General features: G+C 35.6%; 2 protein-coding genes across 2 annotated transcripts; one reads left to right on the top strand and one right to left on the bottom strand.

Moving 5' to 3' along the window:
* Positions 1-614: 614 nt before the first annotated feature.
* Positions 615-3,529, bottom strand: LOC125219639 (laccase-15-like). The gene is made up of 6 exons (XM_048121668.2): positions 3,355-3,529; positions 3,138-3,289; positions 2,826-3,070; positions 2,625-2,753; positions 958-1,899; positions 615-876 (listed from the first exon to the last, which is right to left on the bottom strand). Exons 1-6 carry the CDS (start codon positions 3,448-3,450, stop codon positions 746-748), a joined length of 1,695 nt encoding a protein of 564 aa, XP_047977625.2. The 5' UTR covers positions 3,451-3,529; the 3' UTR covers positions 615-745.
* A 1,112-nt stretch (positions 3,530-4,641) lies between these two features.
* Positions 4,642-13,061, top strand: LOC125223513 (exocyst complex component SEC6). Its single transcript, XM_048126690.2, has 25 exons — positions 4,642-4,869; positions 6,366-6,404; positions 6,570-6,658; positions 6,771-6,861; positions 7,036-7,125; positions 7,208-7,287; positions 7,583-7,675; positions 8,073-8,099; positions 8,196-8,303; positions 8,460-8,568; positions 8,655-8,699; positions 9,076-9,131; positions 9,268-9,376; positions 9,538-9,678; positions 9,769-9,948; positions 10,380-10,463; positions 10,557-10,643; positions 11,203-11,247; positions 11,308-11,386; positions 11,507-11,576; positions 11,698-11,785; positions 11,875-11,964; positions 12,334-12,450; positions 12,535-12,597; positions 12,719-13,061. Exons 1-25 carry the CDS (start codon positions 4,738-4,740, stop codon positions 12,848-12,850), a joined length of 2,244 nt encoding a protein of 747 aa, XP_047982647.2. The 5' UTR covers positions 4,642-4,737; the 3' UTR covers positions 12,851-13,061.
* The last annotated feature ends 2,966 nt before the right edge of the window (positions 13,062-16,027 follow it).

Here is a 16,027-nt window from a genome sequence, read left to right as displayed (position 1 = left end):
AATGCAACAATCAGTTATATATGATAATGTCTCGATTCTCGCAAATTTAGATCAAATTCACATAATTTATGTATAAGCATAATGGTGTACATTCATAATTAAGTCGATTCAACTTTATGACTTATGATGATGTATATTTTTGAACTTGTAATGAAATCTAACATTTTCAACTATAAATATACCGAAAGGCAAGATTTCCCAATATTAAACGATTTATATGAAAGTTTTGTTCTATAAACGTGAGGTATGTATTAAATTAGTTTTTCTTGAAAGAGGACAACATAATTTAATTTGGACTATTCTCTATGAATTGGGTCGGCCTTTAAAGTTAAGTAGGAAAAATTCATGCAATCAAATTATCCAACTATATTAGCCACACTATAATTAATCCTCTCTCTTCGAATTCTTTAGTAGTAGAAATTATATATAGGTCCACTAATAAAGATGTCTGTCTAGTCATAAGAATGAAAAATATCATCTTTGTCACGTAAACCAAATTTAGGAGTGCAAGCCATAAATTTTGATTTGAAAAGTAGTTGGTGCAAACCCAACTTTTCTATTTTGTGACATTTCGAAAAGTAGTGCAAACAACATAGTACTGTAAAATCATAAAGTGTGCAATTCAAACCTAATTCAATTATTTTTCAAACGTCTTGTATCACGTCCAACACTTTAAAATCAATTAATTAATGAAAATATCAAACACTTCAACTATTAACATAGACACTACTATAACCGCAAAAGATCAACACGGCGGCATATCCGGCGGCGGCGGGAGCACTCGCTCCTCCGCCCCTCTTCCGCTCCTCACGATGAACACCGTCTCCATCCCCCACGTCAGATGCCGCTCAAAATGGCAATGCAAGAACCACACCCCTACATGTTATAAAATTAAACTATAGCATATAAAATTGAAATCGAAATTCAATTTTGGTACATTGGAGATAACTTGAATACCTGGATTGTCGGCAGTGAACCTTATCGCGACCCACCCATTTTTGGGCACGATAACAGTGTTACGCTTCTGCGGGTCTGCGATATTATACCTCAAGGGATCTTTTATTGGATCAAAGTTGCCAAATCCCCAACCAACAACAAAGAAACTAAATCCATGCAAATGCATAGGGTGATCAAGCCCCACCACTTGGTTTGTACCTTGGAAAATGACTTCAATGTTGGAGTTGTAGCTCAACATTGCAACTTTGGTGCCCCTTTTAGGGATTTGTAGCTCAAATGGGATGAAATCGGATGTGTAATTGAACACAAAAGGCGGGGATAGTGGGAATTTGTTGCTAAATATGCCGGAGATTTGGTAGAAGTAGGCCTCGAGGATGTCGATTGGCGGGGCCACGAAGGTGAGGTTGTTCATGGCGGCCGCGAGGCGGGTCCCGTTGCGGCCGGCGCAGGTCTCCCCGGGCCCGCAGGGGAAGGCGTTGATGGAGACGGTGGTGATGATTTGTTTGTGGATGTGTTGAGGGACTATGAATGGGTGGAGTTTGGACATTAGGCTTTTGATGCTAAAGGTGTAGTTAAGGGCGGCGGACGTGTCATTGGGGAGGGGGAGTTTGGGGAATTGGGGCGGGGCGGGGCGGGCGTGGGAGTACTGGAGGACTGCGGTGGCGGTGGTGTTGTCGAAGGTGATGCCGAGTCCGTTTGTGTAGGGTTGGGTGGCCATGTAGTAGTGGGCCGGCGCCTGGTGGGCGCGGAGGAGGCAGTCCATTGTCTGGCCGGGGCTAATCGCGATATAGTCTTTGGTGAGTGGAGTGGTGTAGCACCCGTCGGTCGCGACCAATGTGAGAGCGTGGCGCGCCACCCCGAAGAAGAGGATCTCATTCATGGCCGCGTTCACTATGCGTAAGAGGTACGTCTTGCCCTGCTCCACCTTCATAACGAACCTATCTGCAAGGTTCCTAAAATATATGAATTTCACTTCATTTTTCTTACTTGCTAATATTTTTGTTCCTTCAATTTTTTTTTTATATTTCAGTTCGGATTGAGATTATTAATCATGGTTCATTAACTTAATTAAACTTTATAATATTTCTATTATAATTATTTTTTACACTATATAATTCATAATTATGTTATGTAGTAATTTTTTAAATTTCAAAATTTTCTCTGAAATACTCCATTAATTAGAGTCTATCATGCAACAATAATTTCATTTATTAGTGAAATTAATACTCCGTCCATGAAAAATAGTCTCATTTTGCCATTTTTAAATGTCTACAAAAAATAGTCTCATTTCAAAAAATAAAAACTCTATTACACTTTATCTACCTTTATCCTCATCTCATTTACTTTTTCTTTATTCTCCCTTACTTTTTCTCCTTTCTACTTATTCACTTTTTTTCTCTATTTCTTTTACTTTATTAGTTTATCATTAAAATTCATGCCTTATACAAATAGAACTACGTGCTATTTTTTATGGAAGGAGTACTTAAAAATGATGAGAAGACCTCATCGATAACTTTCTAAGTCGAAACACTATAAATGGTTAGTATAGTAGGAAGCCTCTTGCATTAATGCTACCAATTTCATCCTACTAAAGCCATTTCTTTCCAATCCAAGTCACATTTTTTCTAACTTTCAAAATCATTTAAATAAATAAAATAATGACTTACCAGGCGACGAGCAAGGATATAAATCCCCAGGCTGCCCATTTATAGTATACGCATCGGAATTCCTCGGTTGCCCTCCCGAAGCAACAAATTCCTCCATAACCTTCATCACATCTTCCCTCCACCACTCCCCTAAACAAAAATCGACACGAAAAAAATACTTATCAGAAACGAAACGCACCTAAAAATGTAGTCCGAACTCACCTAGTATGACTGGGACTTCCTTATCGGGCTTGGGGAACGGGTACGTGCCCCCAGGCTTCGGGCGCACCACGATGGCCCCGTGCACCGTGGCACGGGACCAGTCGCTGTGGGCGTGCCACCACAGCGTCCCTTCTTCCTTGGAGAATATGACCTTTTGACTGAATTGGTTCCCGGGCTGAATCGGACACTGGGTGATGTACGGGGGGCCGTCAGTCCACGGATTCCGAGGCTGCTTCACTCCATGCCTGAAAAGTGTCGAAAAAGACCGATTTGGACATGGATCAAGATTAGGGACGAGGAGAAACGACTTACCAGTGAAGGGTAATATTGTAATTTCCCTTATTGAATACATCTACTATGATGGTCTCCCCTGCATGAACCTTGAGAGTTGGGCCAGGGAATTTCCCATTCACTGTTAAAATCCTTTTTTTCTCACATAATCTCTCATATAAAGCTTCCCTAACCTGCAATAAATTATTTAGTAGAAAAACAAACACGAACGCGAAAACGAACGAGAAGAAGCACTCACGATGAAGCGGTAGCGTTGAATCTTGGAAGCTTTTATACAGATGGAGGTTGAGAAGATCAAGATAAGTAAAATGCAGTAGTGATATTTGAAAAACATGGCGTGAGAAAACCAAATTTTTTGGTATGTGATTTTTGTTTTGTTTTGAAGTGCAATTTATAGAATTGTGAAGAGTAAAGTTCTTAGAGATTGAAAATTCTATTTATGATATAAAGTAGATTGCGCAAAGTTGATTTTTTTACATGTCGTAATGTGATATTTTATCAGAATAGAAGAATGTTTTGACTTATATTTTTGATCAAGTTCTATCTAATGTTACTTTTATAAGGTGTCATGATTTATGGTAATTAAAGGTAAAATCTATTCTTTAATTTATGACATGGTCACTTTAATTTATGTCTGGTTGCTTTGTTTTACCAATATTGCATGTGTTTTCAACTTTGTGATTTATTGATATTCTTCGAATTTTTTCATTTTTGATGAAAGATGTGTGGGGATGAGACTTTTATTCCTGTTGAGTAAAATAGCATTTGGATATGACATAATTGATTACTTATTTAATTGATTATTTGAGACTAATAAAGCAAGAGATGTTCTGGCATATTATCAGCTTTAAATTCTTTGCCACAAATTAACAGATGTCAGTAGAGTTTCAACCAAACTAGTGCATCTTTATATATTAAGGCATTTAATGTTTTCTTGTAATATTATTATCACATGAGTTGTAATATTGTATGGAGCTTTATTCTCATATAAAATTTCACTGTGTTTTAAGTGTACAAAACTCACAAGCTAAAAAGATGACAATTAAGAACACAAAACTAGTTTTGTATACAATTTCACTGTTTTTGTAAGGAGTTGATAAATAAAAATCAAACCTTAATTTTACTCCTAGCCTCTATAATTAGGTGCAAAATTAGTTACAAATCATTTTCAATATACTATCTTGAGTCATAGAGTATAATTTTCAGCAAATAATTACTCATTTCCGAAATTGTAACTGTAACGTGTATTTTAAACAATTCCAAGTTTTAACAAAGTTTTATCTCAATCATAAATTCAAATTTAAGAGAATAAAAAATAATATCAATTTTATGTTTCAAACTTACAATCTTCTTTAAATAAACAAATCCAAAATTATTATCGTAATAAATTTACGTATTGGGCTAATTTTAAGAAATATAGGGCCTTAAAAAATCCCGAATTGTGAGCCCGACCCGGATCCAAATGAAGTAAGTCGCTACTGTTCTTTCTCTGTCTCTTCCCTACGCGATCCGATTAAGACTATTTTTGACTAATTTATTTTGGAAATTTTCCAACTGAGAAAGAGGAAATTTGATGCACAGCTCCGATTAATCGGAGGGATCTGAGCTAGAGCGGAGAGGAATGATGATGGCGGAGGATCTAGGCGTGGAGGCGAAGGAAGCGGCGGTGCGGGAGGTGGCGAAGCTGCTGTCGCTGCCGGAGCATTTGCTGTCCATCGCTTCGATCAAAGCTGATTACATTTCTCGCCAACAGGTTAGTTTTGGAGGCTTAATTTTGGTTTCGTGTTTTGCTCTGCAGGTTTACATGCTTGTGTATGAGTTCGTGGAGTTGAGATTTATGGATAGTGTTTGTCAATCTTGTTGGTTTGAATTAATCTAGGTTGTGGAGCTTCGAAATTGCAGTTGTGGAAGCGAAATGAGTTCTTTTTTTTATTTGGTTGTTGATGATGTGAAGTTTCGAATTTTAATGGAATACTTAGTACTATTTAAATTACCATTGCATTGTCCGATGAATATGAATTATGATCACGCATCTTGGGTTGTTTTGCACCATTAACACTTATCTTATTGAAGGAAAGCACGCTGTGGATATTGAGTATTTCGTTTATCTTATCTTAGTATGTTATAAGTGACAACTTTTTTGGATAAATGAGCTTTTAAAAGGTTTTGGTGAGTTGCTGGTTGCTTGGTGTTTGATCGGGATATTGATGCTGGTTTGCTTTTGGGTTGATTTGATTATAAGTTTGAGGTTGTGTGTTTACCTCATGACACATTTATGATGCTAGATGAGGGTTTAGAAATTTTATCGGGACATTTATGCTGGTGTGTTTGCGGTAATTTGATTATAAGATTGAGGTTGTGTGTTTTCCTTATGGCACATTTGTGATGCTAGACGAGGGTTTAGAAATTTACTCGGACGAGGGTATAGAAATTTACTCGGATGAGGGTATTGTAGTTCAAGTACGTATGACTGTAGTGATTTGGTCAGAACTAACCTCTGCTGGTAAATGTTTGTAGCTTAAATTTAGCATTAAAAATGTGATAGTGAACCACGTCAAATTCAGGCAAGGTATTTGTAGAGGTGCAAGGGGGGAATTTGGGGTCCCTTCAGGGGTAATGTAGTTCAAGATATTTTATTTTCTATATCTAAATAAGTTGACAAGGAATAGACTCTTCCTTTTTTGATTTCCGTTCTTATTTCTGCCTCTTAAGTCTTAAGTTCTTAACTAAGCTTATAATAAAACTAACTTTTCGTCCTCGCTCATTTTATGCTACTGCTTAAAATTAATTAGATTCTATGCTGATACTGTGTTCAGCCTTCAGTTTTTATGACTGTTTAAAGAATTAGAAAGCCAGCTTGATCGTTATTCATAAGATATTTTAGTTGGTTGCTCCAGTTTGGAACTCGGTCTCCCTGCTTTTAGTCTCTACTCTCTATGAAGATCAAATGGCCTTGATTGCCCTGATGAGCAACACAATCTTGTTTAAGACCTCAATCATGTCTAGCAATCTGCACCCTTATTCACTTTAGTCTGTATGTGATTGCGACTGCTTTATCCAACAAGAGTTTCTCAGAGAGGTTTATTTTATAAATATTGCATTGGGCTTCTTTTCTGAATTATTAGAAGTTAAGATATTCGTTAGTTAGTTTCTGTTTGTTCTCGTTTCTTTTCGTTATTTCTAGCTTGCGTTAAAATGAAGATTAATCCTGTACACGGTGATGGACATTTCTGTATGGTTTGGTTTCAGGCAAATGATGCACAACTCAGTACAATGGTTGTTGAACAGGTACAAATTGAGTCTGTAAACCTTTTTTGAATAAAATTACTGTAGTGGAACTTTAATAGCTTCCACTTTAGCTCTCTGAGACGTATGGTTTTGGAGCCTGCACAATCTCATTTTCCTTGGTCTATTAACAGTCATCTAACTTTTCTCTCTGAATATCAAATTCAGGTTGAGCAGGCACAAGAAGGTCTTGAGTCACTGTCCTTATCTGAGACAACAATAAGTCATCTCAAAGAAAATTTTGTTGAGATTGAAAAGTACGAATACAATCTCTGATGGTTTATGAATGCTCTCCATTCCTAGGTGAATGAATGCATGCCATGCATGACCTTTTATTCTTTATGATGATCTTGAATTTTCATTTATTAGGTTATGTCAAGAATGCCAAACATTGATTGATAATCATGACCAAATAAAGCTCCTCAGTAATGCAAGGAATAACCTAAACACCACTCTGAAGGTGAGTGCGTGACAGATATGATTTTATGAATATGGATGTTACCCTTAATTCCTGCTGGTCTGAAGAGGCTTATGCTCTCCTTTAGTATTTTAATGTTAGTGTTAATTGGATAGCATTTTAAATTCAATATTTTCTTTTTAATCTTTGTGATATAACTTGATTGCTCGTTTGTAGGATGTTGAGGGTATGATGTCAATCTCTATTGAGGCTTCTGAGGCACGTGATTCTTTAAGTGATGACAAAGAACTTATCAATACCTACGAGGTTGTGATTTTTTCTTGGCTTGATTGTTATTGTAAATTTCAAAAGCTTTGTTACTTATCCGGTTGTGTTAAACGGAATATAGAGGTTAACTGCTCTGGATGGAAAACGAAGGTTCGCATTAGCTGCTGCATCATCTCATGAAGATGAGATTGGTCGGCTGAGGTCAGAAAGGAATCCTGTTTTGACTAACAATCTTCCCATTATCAACAGTGTTTTGCATCAATAATCTGTATTTTTAGTGACTAGTTACAAATTGCCAATCCTCATATTATCATGTTCAGTGTGCTTGGAGGGTAAACCTTTCAACCAGCTCAATATGCTGACAAAAGTAATATTTTGAAGTTATGACACCTTATGTTTGATATGAGAAGCAGTTTATCTCATACAGTATATTCTTATTCACAGAACTTTTAAAGATGAAATGTACTTGTAATAAAATAGTTATAACATTTTACAGGGAGTACTTTGAAGATATAGATCGTACATGGGAGACATTTGAGAAGACTTTGTGGGGTCATATTTGCAACTTCTTTCAACTTGCTAAAGACAGGTATGCTAGTATTATGGTTTTACTTTCTTTGGGATGCTCTTATCTGGTTCTTTTGCTTATGTGTTCAAATAAATGGATGCATATTCAACAGTTAAAAATGTCCCAAACTTGTCCTTGCACTTCTACAAAGAATTGTGTCATATGAACCTTCGTTTATAGACAAAAGCAACTTGCTTAATTAAACTGTGCTCATGGAGACAAGTGTGAGACGTGTGACATGTATTAATTCGCTTCACAATTAAATCCATCAACTAATACTCCTATCATCTTAGATTGTAAAAACCTTATTAAATTTTACAGTGCACATTCCATTTTTACGTCTTTCACTTCTGTAATTATCCTGAAATTTATTCTGTGTGTTTGTATGCCACTCATCTATTATTATTTTCCTTTTCAGCCCACAAACACTTGTTCGTGCACTGAGGTATGTCTGAGACTCTCCGTGTAATTGATAAGAGAATTTTTGGCTGGGCCCATCTTGGTATTAATGCATGTTTTTTCATCATTTGAAAACAAAAAGGGTTGTTGAAATGCAAGAAACCCTGGATCAACAGCTAGCTACAGAAGCAGCTGAGGCAGAAGGAGATGGTGCCTTGGAATCTATAGCTAATCCTCGCAGAAATGCCAAGTATTTACCTGGTCAAACTGATTCATCTGCTCATAGCCTCATTATTTAGTTTGTTGTTCCAATTTTTGGGCATGTTAGGGCTGCATGGTTTTGTTGATGTTATGATTTCCTTTTATTTTGTATTACAAAATCTGCAATTACAATGTCATATTCTAGGAATCTTGGGCAGAAGAAGTTGAAAGTTCAAGGAAAAGGCTACAAGGATAAATGTTATGAGGAAATAAGAAAGTCTGTTGAATCGCGTTTTAACCGATTGCTCTCTGAGGTTGATGTTTCATCCTTTTTCTGTTACATAATGCAAGTCCTGATTTTTCTTAAGTTCTCATTTACTGATAGTGATATTTCTTTCAGTTTGAAATTCAGGACCTAAAAGGAGCTTTAGAGGAGGCTAAAAAGGTATTTCATCTAGTACTGTAATGGTCTGTCTGTGAGTCAGTCTATTGCTCTTTTTAATTTAGTTAGATATGGAAAATTAAAGTAGTTCTATTTTGCAGTAAAAACCATACAATATCATGTTTATTATTTTTGAAGTAGCTAATATATTCTTTATGAGATTAGCTAAATAAATAACTAAAGTTTGGTATCTTCAAATTCAAAATCTACGTGTTAAAGTAACTTATGAAACTAGTGAATATTCTAGAATTATGAAGGTTGTAATTGATTTTTTACTGAACTTGTGTCTTGCCACTGTCACTTTTATATTTGCTGGCATTGTTTTACAAAAATTCTGGAAACTAGCTGATAGTTTGTTATTGTTTCTGATTGACGTCAGATTGGTGAAGAGCTTGGAGATATTTATGACTATGTTGCTCCATGCTTTCCCCCAAGGTTTGCCATTTATGTTGGTAGACACAACAGTCTCTGTTAAATGGGATAATTGCTGTTGTTCTGAAGCTTTGCTGGGCTATAATGTCTTTGTTTTTTGTGATAATCTGCTTCTTAATTCAAATTTCCTCGCTTTCAGATATGAAATATTCCAGCTCATGGTGAACCTATACACAGAGCGGTTTATTCACTGGCTACGACTACTGAGTGATAGAGCTAATGATCTGTCAACTATGGATATTCTAAAGGCATGTTATCCGCATCTGTAGTTCTTGATATTTAACAAATATAATATCTTGGATAATTTTTTTTTAACTAATTCCTAAAATCGTGTTCTGCTACACATCATTGCTTGATGAGATGAGCTTGGAGCTATTGTTAATCTCTGAATGTCTTCTTCTAATATTAGGTAACTGGATGGGTAGTTGAGTACCAAGATAATCTAATCGGACTAGGTGTTGACGACTCTCTAGCTCAAGTTTGTTCTGAAAGTGGTGCAATGGACCCCCTTATGAATGCTTATGTTGAACGAATGCAAGCCACAACAAGGGTAACTAGACTAGAGAGCATTCCATTGCTTTCAATGATATCAAATTATCTTTCTGGTCAATTAATCAATTAAAGTCATCCTATTTTGTAGAAATGGTACTTGAATATACTTGATGCTGATAAGGTCCAGCCGCCAAAGAAAACAGATGATGGGAAGCTTTACACCCCAGCTGCTGTTGATTTCTTTCGCATTCTTGGAGAGCAAGTACAAATTGTACGAGATAATAGCACTGATGTCATGTTATACAGAATTGCTTTGGCCATCATTCAGGTAGACAACTTAAAGAATGTGCCATGCTTATAATATAGGCCATTTTCCAGGGGGAAAAAATATACCTGTATTCAATCTTTTTCCTTTGATTTTCTAAGAGATAGATAGTATGGTAGAAAAATGTTGGGGAAAAGAATACTCAAGTCTGTCTTGAGCAACTTTATTAACTGAAAAGATGGTAGTAGTATAAAACATGATTTTTCCATCTTGATTAACTGAATATAATTAAGTGATCAAACAAAGAATTTCATCCTTTTTTGTTAAAAGTATCTTTCCAGATGTTGTAGTTTCTTCTTATATCCAGCCCTGCAGCATTGATCTCCCCATCCTAGCAAAAGCTTATTCCCGTGTTATTTAAAACACTCTCTTATTTAAATGTGAGATTTCCATTTCCTCATGAAACTTTTGTTGTGGCCTCCAACCAATTTCAGGTCATGATTGATTTTCAAGGAGCTGAAAGGAAGACATTGGAAGAACCGGCTTCTGAAATTGGTTTAGAAGCTTTATGTGCAATGGTATGTCAAGAATGCCGGGGTATTGTATATAATATTTGCCCAAATGATTGTCTGAGTCGTAATTATATCCTGTGATGGATCATATTATGACAGATTAATAACAACCTTCGGTGCTATGATCTTGCCATGGAGCTGAGCTCGAGCACCCTTGAAGCTCTCCCTCAAAATTATGCAGAGCAGGTGTCCATATTGAAACTTCTGTTCCTTCCACTCTTCTTTTAATGTTGGGATGTTCTTTTTGCCTTTCAGTCACAGTGTGATTTTTGCTTTTAAATGTTCCCAGTGTGAAACCAGCAGGAGGAGCCTCCCGCAGTGGCTCAATTGTAACTACTAGTTAACCATTTGGTAGAGAGATGGTAGCCTTGTTGTCTGTGTAGGAAAACCAGGCACTATAACTATTAACTTCCAATCTATGTAGGCATTGGCAATGTGAAATTGATACAAAAGGAAATATAATATGACCTGCATGTGATATAGAAAGCAAAAGTGGGATGATTAGAAAATAGATGATAATGGGGGAACTTACGTGTGTTTATTCATTTGATGAAAAATTGGTAAATTGTTTTATGAATTGTTGGTCCATTGGATATGACAAGTGCAGCATAGATGTTAAGTTATAGATACATCTGCTGACAAGTATCAATCAGGAAACATTCTATATTCTCAAGTAAACTTTAGTTTTAGAGCTCATTCCTGGATTCATTGATCATTCTTGACATCTCATCACAAACTTTTACAGGTTAATTTTGAGGACACTTGCAAAGGCTTCCTAGAGGTTGCAAAGGTATGTTGATCATTTTCTAACTCATATATCACAATTCTGATCATTCTTAATTGTCATTAGGAAGCTGTACATGAAACTGTCAGTGTCATTTTTGAAGATCCAGGAGTTCAGGAGTTGCTTATAAAGCTATATCAGAAAGGTAATAGATTTTACTGCTGATGACCTGTCGTTGAGAACTTTCCCCACTTATTATCGTTGACAAAATTGCTTCTCATTTGTATGTGCAACTGTGAACATCGTTTTTCTGTTCTTATTTCAGATTGGCTGGAAGGACAAGTAACTGAGTACCTAGTTGCAACATTTGGTGATTACTTTACAGATGTCAAAATGTAAGATACTGAAATGCTATTTTAAATGTGGCTGAATACGTTCAAATCCAGCAATTCACTTCTTATATATTCTCAACTATGCAATCATTTTCTGTCGCATTGTTTGTCATCGTATGCGAAGGTACATTGAAGAAAGATCATTTAGGCGATTTGTTGAGGCCTGCCTGGAAGAAACTATTGTTGTCTACGTCGACCATATGCTTGTACAGGTTGCTATCGTGGGAACATTTCACATGGAGAATAGACTGTTCACAGTCTGGTCATTCTGAGATTTAACTTCATTGTGTCTGTTCTGCAGAAAAATTACATTAAAGAAGAGACTATCGAAAGGATGAAACTTGACGAAGATGTTCTCATGGACTTTTTCCGCGAGTATATTAGTATTTCTGTAAGTTTATCTGCAACTCCAACGCTCAATTGAATAAGCTGTTCTCAAGTAAAGGATTAAATACATAAAATCAACGTCTACCAATGCACACACCATGCAGTAAGTAGATTCAATATACAAAGAAATAAAACTTAAATGCCTCTCCGAACTCTACATTGAGCGAGATAATAAATAACACAACTCAAGTCTTACTTCTTAGTGATATTAGCTCACCATCTCATTTACATAAAAGTGCTATGAATCTTGATTTTGCTCAACATCTTCCCACTCTTCTGTGTGATAGGAAAGATATACTACATAGATTATTGGATTAGTGAGATATTTCCGTGCAGTTCGACTTATTTTATGCCATGCTATAATATGTTGCAGAAAGTTGAAAATAGAGTAAGGGTTCTGGTTGACTTGAGAGAACTTGCTTCAGCAGAGAGCCCAGATTCTTTCACGCTCGTGTACACAAATATCCTTGAACATCAACCAGACTGTCCAGTAAGCGCTATTTACTTATATTGTGCTTATCATACATACTTACTTGTAGTCTCTATTCTCACGTGAATGCTTTCGACACTGCAGCCGGAAGTGGTCGACAAGTTGGTGAGCCTACGAGAAGGCATACCAAGGAAAGACGCGAAAGAGGTAAGCAGAACTGAGCTAAACCACACCAATCCAGCCTACATGAGCTTTCCTTGATCATTCCAAGACGAGCAACCAGATTCATTTCCTTACTAGGTCGATGTTGATTTTTCCTGTGGTGCAGGTTGTTCAAGAGTGCAGAGAAATCTATGAAAACTCTCTCGTTGATGGCAATCCTCCGAAGGCGGGCTTTGTCTTCCCCAAACTGAAGGCTCTGTCGGCTTCCAGAGGCCGTCTATGGCGAAAGCTCACCTAGTTCGGTTATCAGTTTTTCTATGTCACGAGCTGAGCAGTTATCCTGCAACCTTCTTCCAACCTTACCTGTTTGTATATGAGTGTATTTATTGATTTATTATATATGTTGTATTATTTTCAGCAATGCTTTTAGTAACATGATTGGATTTGGTGGAATGATTCGTTTGTGTTGGCTATTCTACAAGGTAATGTTAGAACATATATTTTGAAAATTTGCGACAGATAATGTATGTCTATATTGTAAACGCAATAAATATTGAAAATGTAAACTAAATATTTTTAAAAAATGTGAGGGAAAAGTTTAATGTGAGATGATCTTGACTCAAGTTGTTAATTAAGCTCTACTGATGTGAAGCAGTATATGATATATTTACACTCCCGATTTTTAGTACTTTACTCATTGATTAAGGGTGTGCAACAATTAATTTATTAAATGTTCATGAAGAGTGTGCTAACTGAACTTTTGAACTAGGGAATTGTATAGCAAAATTTAGTTCTCCATTTCAATTTAATTTAATTTATAATTTTTGATATAGTTGATTTATGGCACTGTATATACTTACAACTACAAATAATTTAGTACGGTAATATATATCTGCTGGTGATTTATATTACTACCAATTATTATAAAGAAAATAGTAGTAGTCATTAATTTTGTGAATGGATTGTGAATGAATTGCAGCTGGCATATTCCCCATTAATGAATAAATTCATTCAAGTCATGACAACTATTTTATGTCAGGTAATGAATGCAAGTATATCATTAAACAAAAACCACTATTTCTAATTTTCTATATCTACATATGATATCATGAAGAACATTCAAACACAATATGAACATCACAATAGCCATCACAATAGGCAAGAAGAAAGCAACTTGGCATAATCAAAACACAATGTACATATGATATCATGAAGAACATTCAAACACAATATGTACATCACAATAGCCATCACAATAGGCAATAAGAAAGCAACTTGGCATAATCAAAACACCATCACAATTCAACACATTAACTAATTAATTTATTTACATATAAACATGCATGTAGCCTAGTGACATACATATCATGAAGAATCTTGATATACAAACACTAACAACAAACAGAGAAAAACAAGTATCAACTTCCAAAACCAAAACCCCACTCTAGAACACAGTGTAGGAGAGAGAGAAACCCTAAAACATAATCTTACAAAGCAAAAAAAACTAGAAGGAAAAATCACATAAAATTACCAAATTTTTTAAAAAAACCTAATTAATTAGGGTTTGTGTTGGTCTGAGGGCCACTGCCACCGCTTATGACCGGCCGTGGCGGTGCCCTAGCCCGATCCACCTCTGCCACGGGTGGATCCGCGGCGGTGGAAGGCGGATCCGCCTGGCCTTGACCATTGTCTCCGTCGTCGTTGCCGCCGTCATGGTTGAGACCTAGACAGTTGAGCACAGTCCTCATGAATTCTTGAAAATAATTGCATGGATTTTGAAAGAAAAAGTAGTCTTCATTACATTTCTTTTGCTCATTGACCTCGGATTTCACTTCCATTTTTTGTGACATAACTTTCTCTGTCTGAAATTTATGGAGGAGTAGGTGGTGTGAAATTTAATGCAGCTGTGTCTGCTTTAATATGTTTCGACATGTATGTATATAAAGAAGGAAATACAAAAAAAAAAACACACGCACACAAACGTGGTAACACATGTCCATCTAATTTGCATGTCTAATTTATAATATTAGGTTGGTCCAAGTGATAAAATTCATGCATTTAATCTCTAATTCATAGAAATACGAGTAGTATTATTAAAGGAAAATTTTCAGATAACTAAAATTTAGACAAATTCTAGTTCGTCCCATAACTTTAAAATCGGTCGAAAAAATTATGAAGTTTTAAACAAGAGGTGATGATGTTTTGTGGCAAAACAACTCAGTTTTGTTTATAAATACAAGTCATCATTTAACTCACTGACGATGAAATCTACGTATAATTTTTTAGTTGCTATATCAAATAAAATTTTACTTATAATTTTGCCATGATCAAATTTAAATTTCATGATCTTTCTGATCAAGTTTTAAATTTATGGAATAGACCAAAATTTGACTAAACTTTAGTGTTTTTTCAACAATTTGCCATTTTAAGATTTATTTTATTGATCAATCAAATAAATTTTATATAGTGTTGTTTTGTGAGTGAAGTAGAAAGAATAAAGTAAGAGAGAGGGAAAAAGTAGAGAAAGTGATAACTCGTCATAGCAACCATTCTCCTAAAAAACAATTATAATCGCGCTCTCAACATGCTATAACAGTCGTTTTGGTTGCATCACCACTTTTGACATAAGATTAGATTTATCTCATTAGATCGTAGGTATGATCTCTCTTCGTTGTAGGATTACATCATTTAGCATATACTCTTGTCTCGAACATTTTCTCGTTTGGAACTTCTCTTTAATTTGCACATCTTCTCCTCTTAAACTCATTATCGTACGTAATGTATCTTCGCATTCTCATTGTTCTTAACGTTCAGGTAACAATGGTGAATTTGTAACTATCCTATGAAGTTCGACTTCGCACCACATATTTACATTTGTCTTTTCACTCAGAAAAGTGATATTGCAGTTGTCAACAATGAAGTTCGATATCGTTCAATCTAACATACTTCTTTGGCACTCTATGTTCGCATGCAAAGTTGATAGCATTATACTTCACTTACACCAACAATTTCATAATATACCTCATACTTCAAAGTCCATAAACCATCAATTATTACTTGCTTCATACTTCAATAACAAAGGGCATAAACATATACCATCTCACATCTCATATTATACCATCATCTCAGTTCTCATATTACTCTATTACTCTATAACTCCATTTCCCAAAAGAAAAAAAAATGCTAACGTATTTTCCCTCGAATTCAAAACTTCTCATAACTTTTCAACAATTTTCCATAAACGTAAACATTTTCACCAATCCAAAGCAAAATACTTTCGCACTTCACATTTATATTCAAAACAAACATTTTCTTCAAAACTCACTTTTTCTCAAAACTTTCAACATTCTCAAAACCATCCATCAACTTTCATCTTTCATGTAAAACCCTCAACCATTTCTCTTCAAAACATCCTCATCCATTTTTTTTCTTGAAATCTTCTCATCTTCCTTTCTTCAAAACTTTCTCATAAAGA

Source organism: Salvia hispanica, chromosome 1 (genome assembly GCF_029641045.1).
Source record: "Salvia hispanica isolate PSC_SH4W2 chromosome 1, Shi_PSC_v1, whole genome shotgun sequence".
In the NCBI taxonomy this organism is placed as follows: Eukaryota; Viridiplantae; Streptophyta; class Magnoliopsida; order Lamiales; family Lamiaceae; genus Salvia; species Salvia hispanica.
Note: the sequence above shows the minus strand (reverse complement) of the source record. Positions and strands in the feature narration are given on the sequence as shown.